Raw genomic sequence first — 26,864 nt, forward strand, 5'->3', positions numbered from 1 at the left:
ATGTATGCATGTATGATGCATGGAGAGGGGCGTTGCTTATGTTGTAATAAGTTGCGTCCAATTATTTTGTACTTTTGTATGGCAATAAAGTATTGTAACCATGGTAATTAATAAAATGCTGAACTTTTTGTAAATTGATAAGCGGAATAGACTTAAATAGCAAATAATAGAATACTTGTGCATGAGATTCATAGATAATCTGCCAATTCATTTTCCTTTTTTTTCTTTTACAATATAACCAAAATATGGAAAATGCTCCAAAGATGCATTAGAGTATAAGTTATGACTATTTCTGTATGTTATGAATTATGCTGCAACGTTAACGTTTTCAGACACCATTACCTACAAACCCAGGTCTACATGTATACATCTGACGTAAAGTGACTGGCCGTCTGGATCCTCGCGACATCGGTACCGCTGTCAGTATGCACTTCCCGGTATTAAAATCTTATCTAACGAATGTCTGAAAATTTGATTCCACGAGACTTCCCGTGACTTCCCGGTACCCGTTACGTAGAAGGGAGCTCAGTTTGAACCGTATATAAGGCCGGTACGCCAAGTCAATCTTATAGTTTTTTCTATCCTGACAAGTAAGTAAGAAGGTTCACTACTTTTGCAAACGCGACATTTCTTAATACGATGTACACTACTGTACATGTACATGTAGCTAGTTCGACTTGTAGTTGAGCAAGAAAATTCTAGTAATTAGTCTTTATTTACAAGATTTGTTTTGATTTATTTATTTGTTTATTTATTCGTTCATCTATATTTTTATTTCGGTAATTGGAAATGATTTTTATTACAAGTTATTTGTATAGAAATACAGGTGTAGCAACTGGTGTAGATTGCAGGTTTCAACTTCATATGTAGCTAAATTAATCTTAAAGTTAAGCAAGAACATTATAGCAATTTTAATTGATTGATTTATTTATTCGATTTGTTTTATCTAAAAAAAAAAATATCTATTCGTTTATTTGTATTTTTATTTTGGTAATTGAACATTATTTTTGTAACAAGCTACTTATAATCAAAAATAGAAACTGGAGTTGTTTTTAGATCATTTATTGATATCATCTTTCTACTTTTACCAGCTATAACCATGAATACTTTCATCGTCGCCGCCGTCCTCGTCGCCGTTCTGTCGGTAGCCTCTGCCTCCCTTTTCGACGATGATGATGGCTTCATCATTGGGGCAGGGGGTCACTTCGGTGGTGGTCACCTCGGTGGTGGTCACTTTGGCGGTCACATGCAAGGAGGATATCCCATCGTCAAGGGATCAGGTATGTAGAAACGTTATTATATATATTTTAGGATAATATTTCTAGGAAAAATGATTTTTTTTAGGGGTTTTCCACCACAACAACCACATATGGACATTTCTATTAATAACAGACACGAGTAATCCGTGCATTGGTATAACTGGGTGAAAAAAACGTACATGTTGCTAGGTTATTTCAGTCTATTGTTCAACGTGTATGGCACAATCTCTATTTACGATTTTGCCAACTGGAGTAGCTTCCCTTGAAGGTGTCGGAAATCCAGGAAGACTCGTATTATTGCATATAAGAATATTATTTAGAATTTAATTAAAGTTTTGAGAACATCTTTTGACCAAAAATTCCAACTAATTGTTTTATTTTCTGTGTTTCAGGTCTGCCCTGCAAGAAGCACTACGGTCACGGTGGTTACGTAAAGGGTGGTATGATCACAAAAGGCTACCCAACTGTTTACACTACCGGCGGTCAATACGGAGGTTCCCAGATGTACGGTGCCGGTCAGTATGGTGGTTCCCAGATGTACGGTGCCGGTCAGTACAGAGGATCCCAGATGTACGGTGCCGGTCAGTTCGGAGGATCACAATTGTACAGCGGTGGTCAGTACAACGCAGGAGCCGGACAATACAGTGGTGGACAGCAGACGTATGCCAGCGGTCAACAGTATTACCCTAGCCAAACTATCTACTGAATACGTAACAGGTGTGAAGACTTTCTTCCTTTCCAACTGCTTCTAGAATATAACATGTATACCAACTCGCTCAATTAGTCTTTTGATGCTGGTTTAGTCCAGACTTTTGAGCCTTTTTTCGAAAACATCGTTTATAACTTTTCTTTATTTCTTCACATGTCATATGCTCAATGCTGAAATAATCGACACTTTCCATGTATAATCGGTAACAACATATTAGGTCGGCTATCAAACCAGGGAATGCTATGCTTTGTCCGGATTTCTACCCCTTTTTAAATTAGATTTGTCCTGTAGGATCTCGTCTATTAACCCGACTTATAATTGTATGTTTAGCTCTGCAGGAACTTTTGTTCCTGTTCGATTGTAGATATCGTATCAATAAATTTATCAGTCAATTATTATGCTACATAAATAATTTGATAGGTATTTTTTGTTATACCTATGACGGATCCACTCTGCAGTGTTAGTTGACAAAGACTACACTTTCGTATGAATACAATTCCGCTCAAATTATGCCACATGATGGTCTGTTCTAATTTTGTCAAAACTAATCAAGGGAGGCAATCACTGTTTACTAACGTCTGTTTTTGTTTCTTTCCTACAGGAATGATTGAGTCCCAGAGATGAAGATGACGCGATGACTGGGGAGCTTGATACTTAGCCGTCGTTATTTGTTGTATTTATTCTGTTTAAGTTTTTGTAAATAAAACAACATCGAAACCTTATTCCATTGTTACTATTTTCAATTGTCCGTTGGCCAGTACGTGAACGAAAATGCTCTTTTGTCCGTTGGGGTTACAAAATGGAAACTGACTTTCTCCAATGACATACCAAGCCACGACATTTGGAAAAAGTTAACATGTAAACAATGATTGAACTGCTCTCAGCTGACATTGATATGTCACTCGGATCGCAGACACATCTGAGTATAAGCTACCAAAGTCGTTCACACAATTTCGCTTAAAGATCCATGCCTCACTGCACTGTGCTTTTTCCTATAGGCAGTTATCGCTTCTTGACTTCTTCTTCTTCTTCTCAAGATCTTTAAACCAACTTTCCTTCTAAATGGTTATAGGTATTACATGGTATTTTGCCAGGTTGTAGTTAATAGTTTGGAGATTTCATGACCAAATTTGCAAGTTAATCGAAAATTCAATATGGCTGCCATGACCTATAAAGGGATACTTTTTTACCTTTTTTTAAACAGCCATATCTTTTTAACTATAAATAGCACTGTATTTATACTATAATATATTGATAGAGTGTGGCCGGGGCTAAATTTGACTCATGTCATGTAAAAAGGAAAAAGGTCAAGCTTAAATTCTCGCCATGGGGTCAACAGTCAACTATTTTTAGAACTTTTTCATTTTTCACTTGTTTTGAAAAATTCTTTTCGTAGTCGATAGCAAATGGCCATCCGATCAATTTGAGATATTTATTGTTTCTGAAACATTTCCCGTTGACGTCAGATGAGGTGTGTTCATCATTGCCTTTGATCTTTTTGAAAATCGGACAATATTTTTACAAACTTCTTTTCTAATTCTGTCATTACAATATTAACCATAATTGGTACATGTATGTCTAGGGACCTTATAAAGTTGTTACTTTTTGGAGCAATTAAATTTCCAACATGGCTGCCTGGAGCTCTGAGTTGTTAACAGCTTTTACCAATATATTTCATTTACAATATCAAGCACAAAGTTGATCATTGGAAACGATATAAAGATATACAAGGGGAACATTTCTCTCTCATATTGTTTTAGCAAAAAATGTCAACTTCCAGTTTTCGGTATGGAGTCAAAGTTCAAATGTGCTGTTTTGGGTAAAATCATTTATGGATCGTCTTCCGTAATTCTGCCATTCCAATATTAACAAACATTTGTACATGCATTCCTCTAACGAACTTATGTTTATTTTTGGAGCAATTAAAATTCCAACATGGCCGCCACGAGCTCTGATTGGTTAACAGCCTATACCAATATATTTCGTTAACGATTTGAGGAACAAAGTTGTTCTTTAGATGAAGAAATTAGCGAGGGGAAACTTTATCGAAGATACATATCACTTCTTTTTTACTTGTAATAATTATGCGGATCAGAGAATTAAACTCTTATGCGAATTGAATGATTTCATTCCACTTAACTTGCAGCTATTACTATACGGTAATAATGAATTGTCATATCAAGAAAACATCCTATTAGACAAACAGACGCAGCAATTTATTCTAGATACTAACAGATTTAGAGTATATTTTCTTGCACTCCTTGTTTACCAACTAATCCGAATCCCTCTCTCTCTCTCTCTCTCTCTCTCTCTCTCTCTCTCTCTCTCTCTCTCTCTCTCGATATTTTGTAGTAATATATTGTAGGGAAAGGGCTTAATATAAGTTGTTAAAACTTGTGCCCAACTCCCATTGTATATAAATTACAATAAAATATGTTTAAAACAAAATATATTAAAAAGATTGAAGAACTGCCAATAAGATGAATTATGATTTTTAATATTGTGGATAGACCAATGTGCTCCTGTGACTCTACATGTTAAAAAAATACATATTTCTTTTCAAAATTATCAAGTTCAGAGACTTCCTATGTTAAGTAATTTACACGTAGAAGGTATCTATCACAATATAGACAATACACGCCTACTTTATGGACATATGGAGAAGAACGTTAAACTTTTTTGAATTTTTCTAACTTTCATTACCTATTATCCGTGATTATTAGAAATCAGCTTTGTATAAACTCTTAGTTCATACTTCTTCTTTTATTTCTTTTTTTTTCATTTTAGTTCCTTTTATGCCATTAACTTATATACAATGTATGTATGTATGATGAATGGAGAGGGGCGTTGCTTATGTTGTAATAAGTTGCGTCCAATTAGTTTGTACTTTTGTATGGCAATGAAATATTTTTTAAATACAACTGTAACCATGGTAATTAATGAAATGTTGAACATTTTGTTAATTGATAAGCGGAATAGACTAAAATAGCAAATAATAGATTACTTGTAAATGGGATTCATATAAAATCTGCCAATTCATTTTCGGGTTGGTTTTTTTTCTTTTACAATTTTACCAAAATATGGAAAATGCTCAAAAGATGCATTAGAGTAAGTTATGAATATTTCTGTATGTTATGAATTCTGATGCAACGTTGTGAGACACCATTACCTACAAACCCAGGTCTACATCTGACGTAACGTGACTGGCCGTCTGGATCCTCGCGACATCGGTACCGCTGTCAGTATGCACTTCCGTATTCAAATCCTATCTAGTTTTAGTTTAAATATATTTATTGTCAAAATTAGATAAGGGATTAGGCACAAGCTAGAACAACTTATCAACGCCTTCTCCCAATATACATTTTAAATGACATTACAATAATGACAATAAATATATACAATTGTTGTTACAATTTGAACTCATAATCTCTTGCTGGATTTAATCAAATTTTGCACAGATCTAAAAATGTTAGAGTTAAGGTCCACGGAAAATTGTGAATTGCCAGCCAAAAGAATTTCTAAATTTAACACAACATTCAAATTAATCAAATTGTGAACCAAAATACGTCTTTCGTTCATAAAAAGGTGACATTCCATAAAATAGTGAAAGGCATTCTCACAAGGATGACCACAATTACAAGATGCACTCTCAACAAGGTTAACTCTAAAAAGGTCATAATTAAGGGAACTGCACTGGTGTCGGGGCTTAGTTTGCAAAAAAATAAGTTTACGACTTCCGATTTTAAAGTAAATAGGTGGACTTGAATGAATATTAGATGTTAAACAGGATTTGAATTAATTAATAGAGAGTATGGATCGAACCGATTTTTCTAAGTTATTCTAATAGTGAAGAATAGAAGGTAGAAAAGAAGAGTTAGTAAGAGATAGTCTGAAAGGAGGAATCCTGTAGTTATTATTGTTACGTAAAGTCGGCAAAAGATTATTGGAGTAATCAGGAGTTAATTTATTATGCATCTTATACAATAGTTGAAGTTTCCTCCGTTTTCTGCGATTAGAAAAAGTTTCAAGACTAGTTTCGTAATATAAAGTATTAATAGAGGTCTATGAAGGAAGTCCTAATATAATGCGAGCAGCTTCACGTTGGGCTTTTTTCTAACTTTCCGATTCAAAAATAGTGCAACCGTCCCACAACTCACAAGCATATTCTAAAATAGGTAAAATAAAAGTCTTGTAAAATATCAAAAAAGCATCCCTCCTACCTAATAAGTGTTTCAGTTTCCGTAAGACATTATTTTTTTCATAACAGAAGTGTAAATTCCATTTACATGATCTCCCCACTTTGCATTCGAATTTAAAGTTACCCCTTAATGTTTATGATAATCTGTAAAGTTTAATACTTTCCCATTAAATTCTAAATCGAAGTCTTCTTCGATATCGATTGAATTCGAAATAAACAATACATCTGGGGGGTTTCAGGATTAAAATTAACCAACCAGGTTTTTGACCAAGTATTTAAGATCTCTAGGTCTATATTTACAGTTTCTTGAATTTCTGGACAAGATGAAGATGACTTAAGTAATGATGTATCGTCTGCACAAAGACGAGATGTTGATTCAAAAATATCTTCTATGTCATTAATAAATATAAGAAATAAAAGTAGGCCAAGAATAGAGCCTTGCGGAACCCCAGTCTCAATTAGACCTACAGAAGAATATAAACTGTTTAAAAATCCCTTTGGTGTCTCTGAGACAAATAATTTTCTTACCATATAAGCAATTCACCTGAAATTCCGTACGATTTTAACTTCACTACAAGACCTCTATGCCAATCCTAACCAAAAGCTTTGGATATGTCACAGAATACAACACACGTATGCTTATTCTCTTCAAGTGCAATACAAAGGTGATAAATATCAATGAGTTGACACTGTAGAATGACCATAAAACCAGACTGATATTTGTAAAACAAAGAAGTTTCTATACCGTAGTTGTACAAATGTTTAAAAACCACTCTTTCAAACTTTTCTCAACAGTGGACAGCAAGGAAATTGGTCTATAATTCGAAGGAGAATGTCTGTCACCCTTTTTAATCAATGGCATTATATTAGCTATGTTACATTTATTTGGATAAATTTCTGTTGATAAGGAATATTAAATATTATTTCGAGCGGAATACAAACAGTGTGAGCAGTATTTCTTAGCATATGGTGGCTGATTCCATCCCCTCCCGAGGCCTTGCCGAGCTTCAATATTTGTAGAACATCGCGTATTTCAGTTGAATGTAATCAAATTGAACTTATTTGTTTCTCAGTTTTTGGCGCAATAATCGGAACATCAATGTTACTGTCATCTACTCTAGTAATACTACAAAAATAGTTATTTAATAATTCAGCTTTATCTTCATCTCTAGTAACTATGTCATTCGTAATAGGATCAATTAAGGACGGTATAGGTTGTGAAGTATCAAACGTTTTAATTAACCTTTTAATTAATTTCCAATAAGACTTAGGATCAGAAGATGAGTACCCATCAATAACATCATTAACATTTTCATTAAACACGTGCATGCTTTTCCATATTATTAACTTTGTTTCGCTGTGATTTGAACTTATTGATATCTACCAAACGTTTGGTAGATAAATGTTCATAAAACGATCACATGCTAAATTAACCGAGTCACAATTATACAAAAATATCTATCCAATTATGATTAGATATAAGTTCATTACATTTTTCAAAATTTGCACTCTTGTACTGCCAAATCTTACGTTTATAGACTTGTTTAAAAAGACAAGGAAGATTCATGAAAGCAGTACAACCATCATGGTCACTATATAATGATCTATCAACAGAAATTACAGAAGAGTCAATACAAGAAATAGAGTCAGATAATAGTATAGGATCTAGTACGTCCAGTACGAGTAGGATCTTTTATAACATTAGTTATTCATATTTTGTTGTTGAGATATAATGACATTGAACTTAATCCGGGGCTCTTATGCAGTCTTGATATTGCTCACCTAAATGTTAGATCATTAAGAAATAAAATTGATACTAAAGAAGCTGAATTAAATAATAATGATATTATATGTCTAACAGAAACTCACATTTCTCCTGAAGTATCACCATAGATTCCTACTCGCATGACAGACTGGACCGAAGATCAGGCCTGGGTGGTGGAGTACTAATTTATCACAAGAACTCTATTTTTACTAAAAGACGAACACACTCAGAATATAATGATGTAGAATTAATTTGGGTTGAAGTATGTATTGAGTCTCGTAAATTCTTATTATGTTGTATTTATAGACCAGAAATGCCTGTAACTTATTGGGAAACACTAGACTTTGTATTTGAGAGAGCTATACATACTAATCTAAATATAGTCACAACAGGTGATACTAATGTAAACATGATTAACTTACAACCTTATAGTCATCTTGGTAGACTTATGACCAAATATAATCTTGTAAACTATGTTGATGAACCCACACGCATAACTCAAACATCCTCCACCTCATTAGATATTGTTTTCTCAAATAGTTTAAACTTAAATAAAAATGTATCTGTTTCTCCACCCATTTGTAGTGACCACTCTCTTATTCAATTCAGTATCTCATTTGATGTCTTTAAACAAAAACCTATTAGAAAAAATATTACTCTATCAGGAAGCAGATTATGAAAAAAAGAGTAGGAACATAAATATGATTGATTGGCTTGCACTCTCAGAATTTCAAGATAGTAATGAATTTAATAATACTCTTTGTAATGCTATTAATAAAAAAAATATCCGAATGTATTCCTGGTAGAAATGTTACAGTAAGGTATAGAGATAAAAAGTGGATGACAAATGAAATTAGATTTAAAATTAGACAAAGAAATAGGGCATATAGAAAAGCAAAGTTACGTAAATTACCATGTCATTGTGAAAACTACAGACGTATCAGGAATGAAGTCATTAATAAATTAAGAGAGGCCAAGAATAATTATATTGAAAATATGCCAAAATCATTGACTAATAAAAATGTTTCTCCAAGTAGTTGGTGGAAAATTGCAAAAACTGTTTTAAATGCAAATAATATTTTTTATCTCTATATCTTAAGTTGGCTGATATGTGCCATTTCGTTGTTTCGTCTTTTCGCCCCGAAAGGACGGCAATTAACAAATCTTAATTCTCGTTGTGTCGTATTTTCGCCCCGAAAAGACGACATTTAAAAGTTATCCTTAAATCTCGTTCGTTTTTTTTTTCGGGACGAAAAGACGAAACAACGAAATGGCACATATCAGCCACCGTAATATATACCACTTCTGAGAATCTTGAACCCATTCCTGATATTGAAATTAACTCTCCCCACTCTTTGGAAAACATGACAATAGCACATCAAGATGTCAATGACCAATTGTTTCTCCTAAATAGTAATAAACCAGCTGGACCCGATGGCATGGTACCTAAATTGATAAACAACTTGAACATTCTATTTCTCTTCCTTTAACATTGCTTTTCAACAAAACACTACAAACAGGAGTTTGGAATACTGCTAATACTAATGCCATTTATAAAGGAAAAGGTTTAATAAATGAAATTTCTAATTATAGACCAATTTCTATTAGTTCATATTTTTGTAATATTATAGAAAAAATCATATATAAGTACATGTTTAATTATCTTACTATACATGAACTTATTACTATGCATCATTCTGGATTTATGCCAAAGGACTCTACTATAAATCAGTATATCATACTATTGTACAATGTCTTGACCAGTATAAAGAATTAAGATTTGTTTTTTTGTGACATAAGCAAGGCGTTCGATAGAGTATGGCATGATGTACTGGTACATGAACTCCAATTATATGGCGTCAAAGGGAAATTACTTTGTTGGTTAAGAATTGTTTTAGATGACAGAAAACAAAGAGTGTTAACTGAGGGATATATATCTACATCCAGGCCTGTAAATGCAGGGGCACCACAGGGCTCGGTTCTCGGTCCACTTTTGTTTTTACTTTATATTAATGATATTGTTGACTGTGTTTCTCATGTAATTAAACTGTTTGCTGATGACACTTCTCTGTACGCTGTAACAGACGATGATCCAATCGAATTAGCACAAAACCTAACAAATGATCTCAGTAATATAAAACTCTGGGCTTTGCTAATAAATGCGATATTAAATTTAATCCAAATAAAACAGAATCTGTAGACAGACAGTCATTAACCACAATGTGTACATCATATATTAGACCTATACTAGAATATGCAGATGTTGTTTGGGATATTGTTAACAAAATCTAAAAAATATCTCTGAGAATCAACCCAGCTAGAGGCTGCAAGAATAATTACAGGACTGCGTACAAAGAATGAGGCTGGGTTCCTCTTGAAAGTAGGAGAAAACAACATAAAATGATGCTCATGTACAAGATTATGAGTAATGAAACTTCATATTATCTTAAAGAAATCACTAAGTCACATTTTCATGATCCCACACTAGCTAGGTATCCCATTAGATCAGTTAGAATATGTGATCCTCTTCTTTGTCGAACTGTTAACTTTTCTAAAAGACTTTTCCATCCATGTTTAATGAAATAAATAATATCGCTTCAGACCTTCAAAATATTCGTTCCGCCTATTAGTTCAAAAAGTGAATAACACCTATTCCAAATTCAAACAGTTTTTAGGAAATAGGGAAACTAATATTATTCTCTGTCAGTTGAGAAATGAGGCCAGTAACCTAAATAATGACCGTCAGAAAGATTGTACGTTTTTCAGAAAATATTCCATGAAACTCACAACCATTTATCATTATATGCCATGCGAAATGGTTGTGAGAGATGTGATGAAAATGAAAACAAACATATTCTCCTATCTATATCCAATTACATTTTAGTTTTATTAGATTCTGATATCACCATAGATTCCTACTCACATGACAGACTGGACCGAAGATCAGGCCCTTGTGGTGGAGTACTAATTTATCACAAGAACTCTATTTTTATTTATTAACACTTTATTTATTTACATTTTATTTATTTATCTATCTATATTTTTTTCTCTCAATGTAATTCTTCTGATTTCAAAAAATGGTATAGGAATATTAATATTAATATTTCCTATTAGTCTTCTTTGTTTATTTTCATATATTGTTAATGAGGTAATGAGGGGGGAGGGGGGGGGGGGGGGGNGGGGGGGGTTCAGAAGACATGTTGATTATTTATATTTAACCTGTGTTTAATATGCATAAATTAAACCATTTGGTGGGATTGAATTCTAAACTCATCAGTGGATGGCCTTGTGTGATACAATGGACTTTTTGGCCTGTATCTGTTGGGTGCGGTACTTTAATCCCATTAAATGTTTATACATGCAGCTCCATCAACAAATTATTTTTCTTTTCTCTTCATAATATGTATATATGTATATATATATTATAAAAAGAAAAATTCTTAATAACGAGTCTTTAGTACTTTCAACTCTTCTAGGAGATTCTTCAGACATATATATATAGTACATGTCTTTTCGGTATCAAAATAAAAGGTTAGAATTTAAACCATTAGATTCAATTATAATAAAAATGGGTATTAATAGTTGTTTCCCCTAATTTGATTATTAATTTGATAATACCAACTTGTTTATATGTGTTTGTATGTGTGCTAATGTCTATGCTTGTACCACTGTTAGTTACTATGTTTGGAGAGGGCTTAAATAGGATATGCCTGCTGCCCAATCCATTTGTCCTTTGACAAATTTTTTTATTGAAATTGATATTGAACATTAGTTAGTGACAAGGAGTTGTATGATGTCATAAAGAACGTGATTATTTGAAGCAGTGAAGAAGTCAATATTTAAGTCTCATTAGGAGAGATATCAAGAGCATTATTTATAGATGACCTTAAATTTTCCCAAAACGGTAGGATAGAGCGTTCTGGTCTATAAGCTGTTCCAATAATGTAAGTCGAGTGGGGTAGGCTAATTTTTGTCCATATTACTTCATCACCAGGTAATTCTGGCAATCTTATCTAACGAATGTCTGAAAATAAATGATTCCACGAGACTGGCCGTGACTTCCCGGTACACATTACGTAGAAGGGAGCTCACTTTGAACCCTATATAAGGCCGGTACGCCAAGTCAATCGTATAGTTTGTTCTATCCTGACAAGTAAGTAAGACATTTCCTAATACGATGTACACTACACATGTAGCTAGTTCGACTTATAGTTGTGCGAGAAAATTCTAGTAATATGTCTTTATTTACAAGATTTTTTATCTATTTATTTGTTTATTTATTCGTTTATTTATATTTAATTTTGGTAATTGAACATTATTTTTATAAAAAAGCTACTTATTTAAAAATAGCAACTGGTGTAGATTGTAGATTTCATCTTCATATGGAAATAGATAAACCAGAAATATAGTTAAACAAGAACATTATAGCAATATTAAATAATTAATAATTTATTCGATTTGTCTTATCTATTTATTTGTTTATTTATTCGTTTATTTATATATTTATTTTTGTAATTGAGCATTATTTTTGTAACAAGCTACTTATAATCAAAAATAGAAACTGGAGTTGATTTTAGATCATTTATTGATATCATCTTTCTACTTTTACCAGCTATAACCATGAATACTTTCATCGCCGCCGCCGTTCTCGTCGCCGTTCTGTCGGTAGCCTCTGCCTCCCTTTTCGACGATGATGATGGCTTCATCATTGGGGCAGGGGGTCACTTCGATGGTGGTCACCTCGGTGGTGGTCACTTTGGTGGTGGTCACTTTGGCGGTCACATGCAAGGAGGATATCCCATCGTCAAGGGATCAGGTATGTAGAAACGTTATTATATATATTTTAGGATAATATTTCTAGAACAAAAATGAATTTTTAGGGGGTTTTCCCCACAGCAACCACATATGGACATTTCTATTAATAATAGACACGAGTAATCTCTGCATTGGTATAACTGAGTGAGAAAAACGTACATGTTCTCAGCAGCAACATATCTTTTAGTAAAGAAACGTCAATCGTGACAAGTAGTGAATCATTGTAAACAGGTATCTAACTTTGAGATGTGTTTTGCATACGTTGTTTACAGTAATCAACATCTTATTTGCTGTGGTTGCTAGTATGACTTTTTATATTTAACTCGTGGTGTTTAAGTTAAGTTTTCGAATTCATTCAATTTCCATGTCTTGATTAATTTGCAAATAATTTCAATTAAAATGATTCGAAATCTTCGCGTGATATTGAAATAGACTAGTGAATATCGGTGCACATTACAAATTTTTTTCAAAGTTCCAGAAAAAAAAAGTCTACATGACTGCTGCTTAGTAAAAATAATCCAAAACGATTTCGTGGATCTGATTCTGGTGGGACAGCTAGAAGTCGGGTCAAAGTTCAATGTGAATGGCGCTTCTTTATTGATGGTTAAGACAGCCGGAGTAGGTTACCTTGAATGTGTTACAGCACACCTCCGTATTTTGTTTCAAATAATTCTTTTGACTAAAAATTCCAGCTAACCATTTTATTCTATGTGTTTCAGGTCTGCCCTGCAAGAAGCACTACGGTCACGGTGGTTACGTAAAGGGTGGTATGACTACAAAAGGCTACCCAACTGTTTACACTACCGGCGGTCAATCCGGAGGTTCCCAGATGTACTCTGGTGGTCAGTATGGTGGTTCCCAGATGTACGGTGCCGGGCAGTACGGCGGATCCCAGATGTACGGTGCCGGGCAGTACGGAGGATCCCAGATGTACGGGGCCGGTCAGTACGGAGGATCCCAGATGTACGGTGCCGGTCAGTACGGAGGATCACAATTGTACAGCGGTGGTCAGTACAACGCAGGAGCCGGACAATACAGTGGTGGACAGCAGACGTATGCCAGCGGTCAACAGTATTACCCTAGCCAAACTATCTACTAAATACGTAACAGGTGTGTAGACTTTCTTAATTCCCAACTTTTTCTAGAATGGAACATTTATACCAACTCGCTCAATTAGTCTTATGATGCTGGTTTAGTCCAGACTTTTGAGCCCTTTATCGAAAACATCGCTTTTTTTCTTCAATTCTACTCAATGCTGAAATAATCGACACTTTCCATGTATAATCGGTACAACAGATTAGGCCGGCTATCAAACCAGGGAATGTAATGTTTTGTCCGGATTTCTACCCCTTTTAAATTAGATTTCGTCTACAAACCCGATGCATTATTGTATGTTTAGCTCTGCAGGATCTTTTTACTTTTTTTCTTGTTCGATTGTAGATATCGTATCGATAAATTTATCAATCAATAAGTATGCTACATAAATAATTCAATAGGTATTTTTTGTTATACCTTTGACGGCTCCACCCTGCAGTGTTAGGAGTTGACAAAGACTACATTTTCGTATGAATACAATTCCACTCAAATTATGCCACATGAAGGTCTGTTCGAATTTTGTCAAAACTAATCAAGGGAGGCAATCACTGTTCACTAACGTCTGCTGTTGTTTCTTTCCTACAGGAATGGTTAAGTCCCAGCGGTGAAGATGACGCGATGACTGGGGAGCTTGATACTTAGCCGTCGTTATTTGTTGTATTTATTCTGTTTAAGTTTTTGTAAATAAAACAACATACAAACCTTATTCCATTGTTAGTATTCTTAATTGTCCGTTGAGCAGTATAGGTGAAAGCAAATCCTCTGTTGTCCGTTGGGGTTACAAAATGGAAACTGCCTTTCTCAACCACTGACATACCAAACCACGACATTTGGAAAAAGTTATCATGTAAACAATGATTAGACTGCTCTCAGCTGACATTGATATGTCACACGGATCGTAGACACATCTGAGTATAAGCTACCAAAGTCGTTCACACAATTTCGCTTAAATTTTCCTATATGCAGTTATCTACTTTTTATTTTCCTTAGGATATAACTGTATCAGGACACTTTCATAACAGGTGTAACTCAATCGGTTAGACCGATAACTAAGCAGCCTGTTAAACCTATAAAGTGATATGTTTTACCTTTTTTTTTTAAACAGACATATCATTTTAACTTTTAATGGTACGGTATTTATACTACATGTATAATGTATTGATAAAGTGTGGTTGAGGCTAAATTTGACCCATGCCATGTAATGAGGAAAACGGTCAAGTTTAAATTCTCGCCATGGGGTCAAAAATCAACCATTTTTAAAACTTTCATTTTTCACATGTTTTGAAACTTCTTTTTGTAGTCGATTGCAAATGGCCATCCGATCAATTTAAAATATTTATTGTTTCTGAAACATTTCCCGTTGACGTCATATGATGTGTTCATAATTGCCTTTGATCTTTATGAATTTTTTTTTACAAACTTCAACGATCTTCTTCTCCAATTCTGCCATCGCAGTATCAACCGTAATTGGTACATGTATTTCTAGGGTCCTTACGAACTTATGTTACTTTTTGGAGCAATACAATTTCCAACATGGCTGCCACGAGCTCTGCTTTGTTAACAGCATATATTGCATAAACAATACCAAGCACAAAGTTGATCTCTGGATACGATATAAGAATATACAAGGGAAACATTTCGCTCTCATATTGTTTTAGAAAAAAATTCAACTTCCGGTTTTTGGTATGGGGTTCAAATATTCTGGTTTGGGTAAAATCATTTATGGATCTTCCGTAATTCTGCCAGTGCAATATTAACCAAAATTAGTACATGCATTCCTCAGGCGAACTTATGTTAATTTTTTGAGCAATTAAAATTCTATGTTGGAATTTTACCCACGAGCTCTGATTGGTTTACAGCCTATACCAATATATATATTGTTAACGATTTGAGACACAAAGTTGAACTGAAGATATGATGAAGAAATTAGCGAGGGGAAACGTTTTCTTTCATATTATTTTACCAAAAATGTCAACTTCCGGTTTTTGTATGGGGGTGAGTGTTTTGATATGTAAAATTATGAGTATAGTCTTTATCGATCTTCTCAAATTCTACCAAGCCAATATTAACCAAAATGGTACAACTATTCTTCTGCGGCTCCTTATAGCCAGCACGAGCTCAGATTAGGTAATTATATCTAATGTTTTAGGATATATGGGTAAAAGTTTAATAAGAAAAGATAGTGCAATGTGCAGTCTCTTGTACAAAATGAGCTTACTGAAAGAAATCTGAAGACGAGTTATCTCCCTTTGAATTCTATATTAAGACTTATGTGAAAAGTCCGTCAAATTGTTATCAACAATTTCTAGTTATTTTCTTGTTTATTTCATCTTTATCATTCGCATAGTAGTCCCGTCCCGCAAGGTGGGGGTTTATTTTCATAAATGATCCAACACGTGCCGGGAAAACAGTTTCCAGTACTTATAGTTACAGTATTTGGCAGTGGAATGGGGAAATATATAAAAATGACGATTATGTTTCCATTGAATGGCAGCTTATATCAATTTAAAGCTCCAGTTATAAGAAATAAATTCGTATTCGAAACACGAGGCATACGATAATGAACAACTATACAACGAACTGAAGTTTTAGAATTTATCACATACTGTACCTGTTGAATCTTGTTTGTTATAGTACTAGTAATATCAAACAGAAAATGTGTGATAAATTAGTGCTGAAATTACTTGTGTAAATATTTGCTTTTTCATGAAACATTTTAATCTTACCATCTATTATTAAATTTATATTTCGAATTGTTCATATCTAACAACTCAAGTGCGACTTAAAGCAAAAAATTGGCTATATACATGTGGCATTATCCTTAATTGTAATTACTATATATCCTTTGTGACATTTTGGGACATTTGATATAAGACTCATGTGTTAAGTTTTTATATCCCTAAGTACGTGCTCTCTGTAAACTTACTTTCATAACTCATTATTATTGTCCATCACATTACGCCGCAGGATTAGTGTAATAGTATTAACTTGTGGACACTGACCATGGGTAATTAATCTAACAATAAGCGACACCTGTCACTTAAACCTCAGGTACCTTTATATAATTGTACGTACATGTATTTAACTGTGATATGTTGTATTGTAAAGCAGTAAGGTTATATAGACTCTGTACGGAACACATCGGGTATATTTTGGACACTCCAGAATATCCAGCCGTCAAGTCAAAAGTAAGCTCTTATTAAAATTTAAAGTTAAACTTTTATCAACTCTTACGTCATCATTTCGACAAGACAAAAACTACAAGCAATTTTCAGACCAGGAAATACAACGTTCTGTATTGTTCATGTGCAATACGGGATGTTGTATTTACCTACTAGCCGAAACTACTTTTTATGGGAATCCCCTTGTCATGGCGAACTGAAAAGTTCCCAGTATTTGCAAAAGATATCAAAGTTTATACAAATTTTGAATCTATCTCTACCAAATACGGAAAGTATATGATAAAAGCAAGACCAACACTTGTGTTTTTTAACGAATCAGAAAGCACTCATTTATTGCGCGGATGTATATATTCATTCGTGCGCTACGCGCACTCCAGAATATAACACAAGTGTGTGTTCTTGCATACTTATCTCTGAAATTAAGCATAATATGAAAAGGCAAAGCCTTAAGAGAGCGAGGCTTTTGTTGATCTCTGATATTTACTGATTAAGAATACAACTCTCAGAATGAGATAAGATAAACTTTATTTAAAGTGGGCTAGTCGAGGAATAACAACAAAACGCAAGCTCTAATGAGATTAAGACCGACTTAACAATAGGGGGACAGGGGCAAGTTTTCCGTATGTAGATTTTTTATATCGTTGATGAGTGGTAAAAATGTATTCACAATATAATTTTTGCATTAATGACGCCATTTTCTTTCAGTCAAAGCAGGGACGTATTGTATACTGTCCCTGGTCAAAACTAAAGTAGATATTTGTTCTTGTGCGTAACGTATATGATGGATCGGTGGCGCAGTGGATAGCGCGCTCGTCTTCACCAAGATGGCCGGATTCTATCCCGGACACCTGCCCGACCACGCGGGGTTTCTCCGGATACTCCAGCTTCCTCCCATATTTAGAATAAAACTCTCTGCATGCTTCCGTCAAAGTACAAAAAGAATGATGGAGATAAGCTGGGGAGAAAACTGTTTGGTAATTACTATAGAAAAAAGTGCATATTACATATTTGACGATTACATGTAGTCTAAGTAAATGTAAAGAGATGTTAGTAAAAAATGAAATTAAAAAAAGAAACATTGTTATACTTTGATATAACTGAAAGTGTCTTGATATGGATATGTAGTCTCAGTTACTGTTCCATCCTGAAACACCGGATTGAATTTCAAATTTCGTAACTGTCACCGAGGTTTGACAGGTAATGATGCCAAATAAAATTACAGTTTCTGTCTGTAGTTATAAATCGGCACGCGTTGTGAAAAAGTAATACGTTACACTTGGGTTGGTTGTCTTGATTTTTTTTGTAAATTTCGTCATAAATGCATTTTCCATTGCTTCTTTTATGAGTTGTGATGCATAAATAATATAAAGACTATATCCAGACTTTCAAAAATGTCAATTTTTTCGTTCATATTCTCAAAAAATGGAAATCAAAAGCAAATGTCTCACGGTAGAAAAAAGCACAGAACCGGGTTGATGACAAAAAAGATCGTCAGAAAATATCCGCATTTTTACTTTTTGTGCTTGTGGAAAAAACTGAAATAAAAAAAGTCTTGAAGCACCGACAAAGAGATAAAATGCAACGGACATCACTTCCAGAATTTTACGGTTATTTTTCATCCTTCTGGAAATAACCGATGAAGGCCGATGTATTGTGACGTCACAGTATGATAATCTCTGAACGAAGTTTCAGGCCTGTTAGTATCACATTTTATGTGATAGACTTTTTTCACTCAGAATGTATATCATTGTTTATCTAAATTAACAAGTAATAAAACATGGGTATTGTTTTCATTCTATGAAGATGTTAATGTATGGGTTGAAACACAATTGTCTTTGCTTCAAGGATACACTTCCGGTTTCCTCACTGGACATCTACTTCCGGACGAACAGAATTAAAGGCAAGGTGTAGAAAGGAGCTACGCTTTTATTAGATATCAGTAAGTAACGTTCTCTATTCAATTATCCAATAGGATAAACAACACAAAATACAGAAATATATTTCACTGCGACAGAGGCACTGCGACTGATGATGAATACTCCCCATATCACTGATTACCAATATATGTATATCAGATATAAAATTAATCTAATTGTAAATTCTAATTCCGCCAAAACTCACTCCCAATTTTTAATTATGTAAAAATTAACTTTCACGTCTACCTGCCGCTACCCGTGTCGCCTGAATGACACGTACACGTAACACGCGGTACAGGTAACACGCGATTGGGATTTGCACGTGCAAATCACAGATCATCACGCCACCTATTGGCACTGCATAAGATCGAGAAAATAATTTCACCCTAATTCCTACCCGTCAAACGGTTGAAATTATATATGAATTAACTTTTAAATGATAGCAGAAAAACATCAAATTTCAATAATCCAATGACACATCAGTCATTAGTTTTCCTCTGATCAAACGCCAGAAAAGACATCCGTTGTATAGATATAAATATTCATAGGTTAATATATATGAGAATATGTTCGTGTAAGAACCTTTAGGTACTGAACATATTTGGATATTTTTTCTTTCGAAATTGGTTAGTTGGAAACGAAAACGATGCAAATCATTCATACCGCTACCTACCGAAATCTACAACACGTACGTCAATACAATATTCACTAACAGTTGGTGCAATATCTTAAGAATGCCTGTCCCCCACTGTATCGTGGTTTTCCCACAAGTTTTCACAAGTTTTTATTTCACTCAGTCACACTTTAGTGTGGTACAAGAGGTCACATTTATACAAATACAACAATTTATTCTGTATAACTTATGATATAACAGGATTTACAGCATAATTAATATTTTCAATGTTGTTTCTAGAAATTTACCAACTTTTTTAAGGAGAACAGTGTTGCATATTTGAAACATTCCTTTCATTTTCACGGTCGTCGGATAATTATAGTAATACTTAGGTATATATTTTTGCCTCAGTTCCGTGATCTGACTGTTATTACAAATAAATAAATACTGGAATTCGTCGCCAACATCGATGTTACAGAGAGGAAATATTCTATTTTCCCTTAAGACACCTGTCCATTTTCCTGTTTCGATAGGGAGTTTCGAATTTAATGTTCTGAATTTAGACATTATTTCCCGATCTTTTTCCCCAAGCCGTTTCAAATATCCTTCTAAGCCAAAATCTTTCTTAAAAATAGAATAGATATTCCCTCTGGACGATATTGTGACGTCATGATTCCATTTTTGAATAAATTGATCCTGTAACTTTGATTTAAGTATATTTTCCAGTAGCGGCTTGCTAACAGTACATGTTTCTTGAAATATCCATACATAGTTCATTCCCGAGTTACCTAGTAATTCTTTAATATTTTGCAACCATTTGAACTTAATGACGTTATTTTCGTGTAACTTGTACATGATTTTGTATTTTTTTCCGGAGAGCTTATCATGACACGTGACTAGATTATACCAAAACATTATCATTTTACAATAAATTTCAATCTGGATAGGATATCTTCCTGTTACTCCGTACACCATGTAATTAGCAGTGCTCCTTCTAAGATTTAGCAGTCTCTTACAAAACTGTAAATGAATCTTTTCAATTGAAGTGTTATTTTCAAATCCCCAAACATCTGCACCATATATTAGAACTGGCAACACATTTGAGTCAAACAATTTTAACTGGAGATCAATTGGTAAAGGAATATTTCTAATTTTTCTGCGTACTGTAAATAATGCCTTTTGAGCCTGTTGAATTAGTCGTTCTTTTGCTTTGATAAAACTGCCATTGTAGTTAAAAACAAGTCCTAGGTACATAAAACTATCTTCTATATCAAGTTCAACTCCTCCAAATAAAAAAGTAAACTGTATTCTACATGTTCGTTTTGAAAATATCATAATTTGGGTTTTCTGGGTTTTAACTGAGAGCTTCCAGTTTGAACAATATAACTCAAAAACATCAAGCGCAGACTGTAGCCCTTCTGGCGTTTCTGACGGTATCGTCTGCATATGATATAATAAATAACTTCAGATATGTTCAAACGGTATCAGCACTTAGTGTATCTACTGTATATAACCAATTCACGTTGTTTTCTTGAAAAATCTTTTTAATCACTCAGGTACAAAGCAAACAAAATGGTGACAAATTTTCACCCTGTTTTAAACCGACATTGCAGTTGAACATGACGGACATTTCAGAGCCATTTTTCACACAGGATTTCGTATTTGAGTACAAACCATGAATTACATTGAATATTTTCCTTTTTATACCGCTCTTAAGTAGTTTTTTCCATAGCCCGGCTCTCCAAACAGAGTCGAAGGCTTTGCGAAACTCTATGAACGCACAATAAAGTTTTTTCCCAAGTGATTAGTATGATGTAGTTAAGAAATGAAGAATACAAATGTTATCTACTGTTGAGTATCCCTTCCTAAATCCCGCTTGTGCGCTTGTTATAATATCAAATTCATCAGACGATTTATTCAGGCGGCTATTTAAAATTGATGTGAAAACTTTACCTAGGCAAGATACAAGAGTTATCGCCCTGTAGTTGTCAAGGTCATTTGGATCACCTTTGTTTTTGAATATAGGCATTATTATACCTGTTGTCCAGGTATCTGCTACTACGCCTGTATCAAGTACAATATTAAAAAGTTTGTGATACACAGGCATACAAATATCTAAAGTCGTTTTCATGTATTCATTTACAATTCCATCTATACCGCATCCTTTGCTGTTTGCGAGTTTTTTAATCGCACCAGTAATCTCATCTACGCTAATATCGCCATTTAATTTATCGTCACATTCACATAGGTTAATCTCTATTTCGAGATCATCATCATGTTCATCTTTATGCGGTCAGCTATTGTAACATAACGTCAATAAACAATTTACCATGTCATCTATTTGCAAAAAAACCCACACTTTTCACAGAGACCATATGCTATATCATTGTTTTAATTGACATCATACATTTGCCATAAAGAATTTTTCAGAATTGCCAAATACCAACAATATAAACAATGTTTTATTGATGCTAGAAGTATCATTAATCAAACACGTCTGGATCCTCGCGACATCGGTAGGTCAGTATGCACTTCCCGGTATACAAATCTTATCCAACTAATGTCTGAAAAAAATGATTCCACGAGACTGGCCGTAACTTCCCGATACACATTACGTAGAAGGGAGCTCTTTTTGAACCTTATATAAGGCCGTTACGCCAAGTCAATCTTATAGTTTTTTCTATCCTGACAAGTAAGTACGAAGGTTCACTACTTTTGCAAACGCGACATTTCTTAATACGATATACACTACACATGTACATGTAGCTAGTTCGACTTTATTTAAGCGAGAAAATTCTAGAAATATGGCTTTATTTATAAGATTTTTTTAACTATTTATTTGTTTATTTATTCGTTTATATATATATATATATTGATTTTGGTAAATGAACATATTTTTTTCATATAAAAAGCTACTTATTCAAAAATGACAACTGGTGTAGATTGTAGATTTCATCTTCATATGTAGATAGATAAACCTTACAGTTAAGCAAGAACAATATAACAATGTTAATTAATTAATAATTTATTCGATTTGTTTTATCTATTTATTTGTTTATTTATTTGTTTATTTATATATTTATTTTTGTAATTGAACATTTTTTTTGTAACAAGCTACTTATAATCTAAAATAGAAACTGGAGTTGATTTTAGATCATTTATTGATATCATGTTTCTACTTTTACCAGCTATAACCATGAATACTTTCATCGTCGCCGCCGTCCTCGTTGCCGTTCTGTCGGTAGCCTCTGCCTCCCTTTTCGACGAGGATGATGGCTTCATCATTGGGGCAGGGGGTCACTTCGGTGGTGGTCACCTCGGTGGTGGTCACTTTGGTGGTGGTCACTTTGGCGGTCACATGCAAGGAGGATATCCTATCGTCAAGGGATCAGGTATGTAGAAACGTTATTATATATATGTTAGATACTATTTCTAGAACAAAAATGATTTTTTAGGGGTTTTTCCCCACAGCAACCACATATGGACATTGTTATTAATAATAGACACGAGTAATCCGCGTATAGGTTTTACTGAGAGAAAAAAGTTCAGTACATGTTCTCAGCAGCAACATATCTTTTAGTAGAAACGTGTATATGCTAACTCTTGGCTCTTTAGGTGAATAATGAAGAGAAACATTGTAAACGTGTATCTAATTATGAGATTTGTTCTAAATACATTGTTGTTTATAGTAATCAGTGTTTTATGTAGTGTATATAAGTCAAATTTTTCCATTAATACAATGGTATATGTTTATGTCTTCATTTATTTGCACATCATTTCAATTGAAATGATTCAAAACCTGCTCGTGATATTTCAATACACTATAGCATAGTCGTCTACCTTACAAAATTCCATCAAAGTATCAGGGACAAAAATGGTTTACACGACTTTGTTGCTAGGTTATTTCAGTCTGTTGTTCAACGTGTATGGCACAATCTCTATTTACGATTATGCCGGCTGGAGTAGCTTCCCATGAAGTTGTCCGAGACTCGTATTATTGTATATGAGAATATTATCCAGAATTTAATTTAAGTTTTGAAAACATCTTTTGACTAAAATTCCAACTAACTATTTTATTTTATGTGTTTCAGGTCTGCCCTGCAAGAAGCATTACGGTCACGGTGGTTACGTAAAGGGTGGGATGATCACAAAAGGCTACCCAACTGTTTACACTACCGGCGGTCAATACGGAGGTTCCCAGATGTACTCTGGTGGTCAGTATGGTGGTTCCCAGATGTACTCTGGTGGTCAGTATGGTGGTTCCCAGATGTACTCTGGTGGTCAGTATGAAGGTTCCCAGATGTACGGTGCCGGTCAGTACGGAGAATCCCAGATGCACAACGGTGGTCAGTACGCTGAATCCGAATTGTACGGCGGTGGTCAGTACAACGCCGGAGTCGGACAACACAGTGGTGGACAGCAGATGTATGCCAGCGGTCAACAGTATTACCCTAGCCAAACTGTCTACTAAATACGTAACAGGTGTGTAGACTTTCTCGTTCCAAAACTTCTTCTAGAATATAACATGTATACCAACTCGCTCAATTAGTCTTATGATGCTGGTTTAGTCCAGACTTTTGAGCCTTTTTTCCGAAAACATCGTTTATAACTTTTCTTCAATTCTACTCAATGCTGAAATTATCGATTCTTTCCATGTATAATCGGTACACCATATTAGGCCGGCTATCAAACCAGGGATTGTAATGTTTTGTCCGGATATCTACCATTTTTAAATTAGATTTGTCCTGCGGGATATCGTCTATTACATATCTTTGACGGGTCCACTCTGCAGTGTTAGTTTACAATTTCGTTCAAATTATGCCACATGAAGGTCTGTTCGAATTTTGTCAAAACTAATTAAGGGAGGCAATCACTGTTTACTAACGTCTGCTTTTGTTTCTTTCCTACAGGAATAGTTGAGTCCCAGCGGTGAAGATGACTCGATGACTGGGAAGCTTTAAAATTACCTGTGGTTATTCGTTGTATTTATTGTGTTTAAGTTTTTGTAAATAAAAAACATCAAAACCTTATTCCATTGTTAGTATTCTCAATTGTCCGTTAGGCAGTATAGGTGAAAGCAAATCCTCTGTTGTCCGTTGGGGTTACAAAATAGAATCTGACTTTCTCCACCACTGACATACCAAACCACGACATTTGGAAAAAGTTATCATATAAGCAATGATTAAACTGCTCTCAGCTGACATTGATACGTCACACGGATCGCAGACACATCTTAGTATAAACTAACAAACTCGTTCATACAATTTCGCTTAAAGATCCCTGTCCCACTGCACTGTGGACTTTTTCCTATGTGCAGTAACCTCCCCTTGCCTTCCGTTTGTATATAACTGTATCAGGACATTTTCATACCGGGGGTAACTCAATCGGTTAGACCGATAATTTAGCAGGCTGAAGTTCACGGTTCGATGCAGGTATAGCCCTTCAGAAATTGTTTTACACTCAGAACAGGTTTTTTTGGTTTTTTTTTTAATTTCATCTTTTGTATTTCTCATAGTAGTCCCGTCCCGCAAGGTGTAGTTTTATTTTCATAAATGATCCAACACGTGCCGGGAAAACCAGTTTTTAGTAATTAGTTACAGTTTTTGGCAGTGGAACGGGCATGTATCAAAATGACAATCACGATTCCATTGAATGGTAACTGATATCAATTTATAGCTCTAGTTATAAGAAATAAATTGATATTCGGAACACGACACATACAATATGAACAACTAAAACGAACTGAATTTTAGATTTTTTACTTTGAAATTCAGCATATTTAATATCAGTAAGTAATGATGAATTGACTATTAAAAGATAACAGAAAAACATCAAATTTCAGTAATCCAATGATACATGAGTCATTAATTTTCCTCTGATCAAACGCAAGAAAAGACTTCCGTTTTATAGATATAAATATTCATAAGTTAAGTTTATATATTAGTTTTGTTTAGTTCAAGCAAAACTAAAAGGTATTGCATCATTATATATGAAAATATGTTCGTGTAAGAAAACATATTTGGATATTTTTTCTTTCGAAATTAGTTAGTTGAAAACGAAAACGATGCAAATCATTCATACCGCTACCTACCGAAATCTACAACACGTACGTCAATACAATATCCACTAACAGTTGGTGCAATATCTTAAGAATGCCTGTCCCCCATTGTATCGTGGTTTTCCCACAAGTTTTCACAAGTTTTTATTTCACTCAGTCACACTTTAGTGTGGTACAAGAGGTCACATTTATACAAATACAACAATTTATTCTGTATAATTTATGATATAACAGGATTTACAGCATAATTATTATTTTCAATGTTGTTTCTAGAAATCTACCAACTTTTTTAAGGAGAACAGTGTTGCATATTTGAAACATTCCTTTCATTTTCACGGTCGTCGGATAATTATAGTAATATTTAGGTAAATATGTTTGCCTCGGTTCCGTGATCTGACTGTTATTACAAATAAATAAATAATGGAATTCGTCGCCAACATCGATGTTACAGAGAAGACATATTCTATTTTCCCTTAAGACACCTGTCCATCTTCCTGTTTCGATAGGGAATTTCGAATTTGATGTTCTGAATTTAGACATTATTTCCCGATCTTTATCCCAAAGCCGTTTCAAATATTCTTCTAAGGCAAAATCTTTCTTCAACATAGAATAGGTATTCCCTCTGGACGATATTGTGACGTCATGATTCCATTTTTGAATAAATTGATCCGGTAACTTAGATTTTAGTATATTTTTCAGTAGCGGCTTGCTAACAGTACATTTTTCTTGAAATATTCATACATAGTTCATTCCCGAGTAACCTAGTAACTCTTTAATATTTTGCAACCATTTAAACTTAATGACGTTATTTTCGTGTAACTTGTACACGATTTTGTAAATTTTGCCTGAAAGCTTATCATGACACGTGACTAGATTATACCAAAACATTATCATTTTACAATAAATTTCAATCTGGATAGGATATCTTCCTGTTACTCCGTACACCATGTAATTAGCAGTGCTCCTTCTAAGATTTAGCACTCTCCTACAAAACTGTAAATGAATCTTTTCAATTGAAGTGTTATTTTCAAATCTCCAAACCTCTGCACCATATATTAGAACTGGAAACACTATTGAGTCAAACAATTTTAACTGGAAATCAATTGGTAACTGGAGATCAATTGGTAAAGGAATATTGCTAATTTTTCAGCGTACTGCAAATAATGCCTTTTGAGCCTGTTGAATTAGTCGTTCTTTTGCTTTGATAAAACTGCCATTGTAGTTAAAAACAAGTCCTAGGTACATAAAACTGTC

At 34.2% G+C, this 26,864-nt stretch overlaps 3 protein-coding genes across 4 annotated transcripts; all 3 read left to right on the forward strand.

Annotated features, from left to right (window-relative positions):
* Positions 1-1,054: 1,054 nt before the first annotated feature.
* LOC110442685 (glycine-rich cell wall structural protein-like) lies at positions 1,055-2,690 on the forward strand. Its single transcript, XM_021486405.1, has 3 exons — positions 1,055-1,280; positions 1,652-1,976; positions 2,570-2,690. Exons 1-2 carry the CDS (start codon positions 1,100-1,102, stop codon positions 1,963-1,965), a joined length of 495 nt encoding a protein of 164 aa, XP_021342080.1. The 5' UTR covers positions 1,055-1,099; the 3' UTR covers positions 1,966-1,976; positions 2,570-2,690.
* A 9,856-nt stretch (positions 2,691-12,546) lies between these two features.
* LOC110442683 (ctenidin-1-like) lies at positions 12,547-14,547 on the forward strand. The gene is made up of 3 exons (XM_021486401.1): positions 12,547-12,747; positions 13,466-13,856; positions 14,427-14,547. Exons 1-2 carry the CDS (start codon positions 12,552-12,554, stop codon positions 13,843-13,845), a joined length of 576 nt encoding a protein of 191 aa, XP_021342076.1. The 5' UTR covers positions 12,547-12,551; the 3' UTR covers positions 13,846-13,856; positions 14,427-14,547.
* An 8,158-nt stretch (positions 14,548-22,705) lies between these two features.
* LOC110442682 (holotricin-3-like) lies at positions 22,706-24,582 on the forward strand. 2 transcript variants are annotated; one of them, XM_021486400.1, is made up of 4 exons: positions 22,706-22,944; positions 23,644-23,778; positions 23,845-24,034; positions 24,463-24,582. In XM_021486400.1, the coding sequence occupies exons 1-3, from the start codon at positions 22,722-22,724 to the stop codon at positions 24,021-24,023; spliced, it is 537 nt and encodes a 178-aa protein (XP_021342075.1). In that variant the 5' UTR covers positions 22,706-22,721; the 3' UTR covers positions 24,024-24,034; positions 24,463-24,582. The 2 variants fall into 2 exon arrangements, with proteins under 2 accessions (XP_021342075.1, XP_021342074.1); XM_021486399.1 differs by having other exon boundaries at positions 23,644-24,034.
* The last annotated feature ends 2,282 nt before the right edge of the window (positions 24,583-26,864 follow it).

Source organism: Mizuhopecten yessoensis, unplaced genomic scaffold, assembly GCF_002113885.1.
Source record: "Mizuhopecten yessoensis strain PY_sf001 unplaced genomic scaffold, ASM211388v2 scaffold716289, whole genome shotgun sequence".
Classification (NCBI taxonomy): domain Eukaryota; kingdom Metazoa; phylum Mollusca; class Bivalvia; order Pectinida; family Pectinidae; genus Mizuhopecten; species Mizuhopecten yessoensis.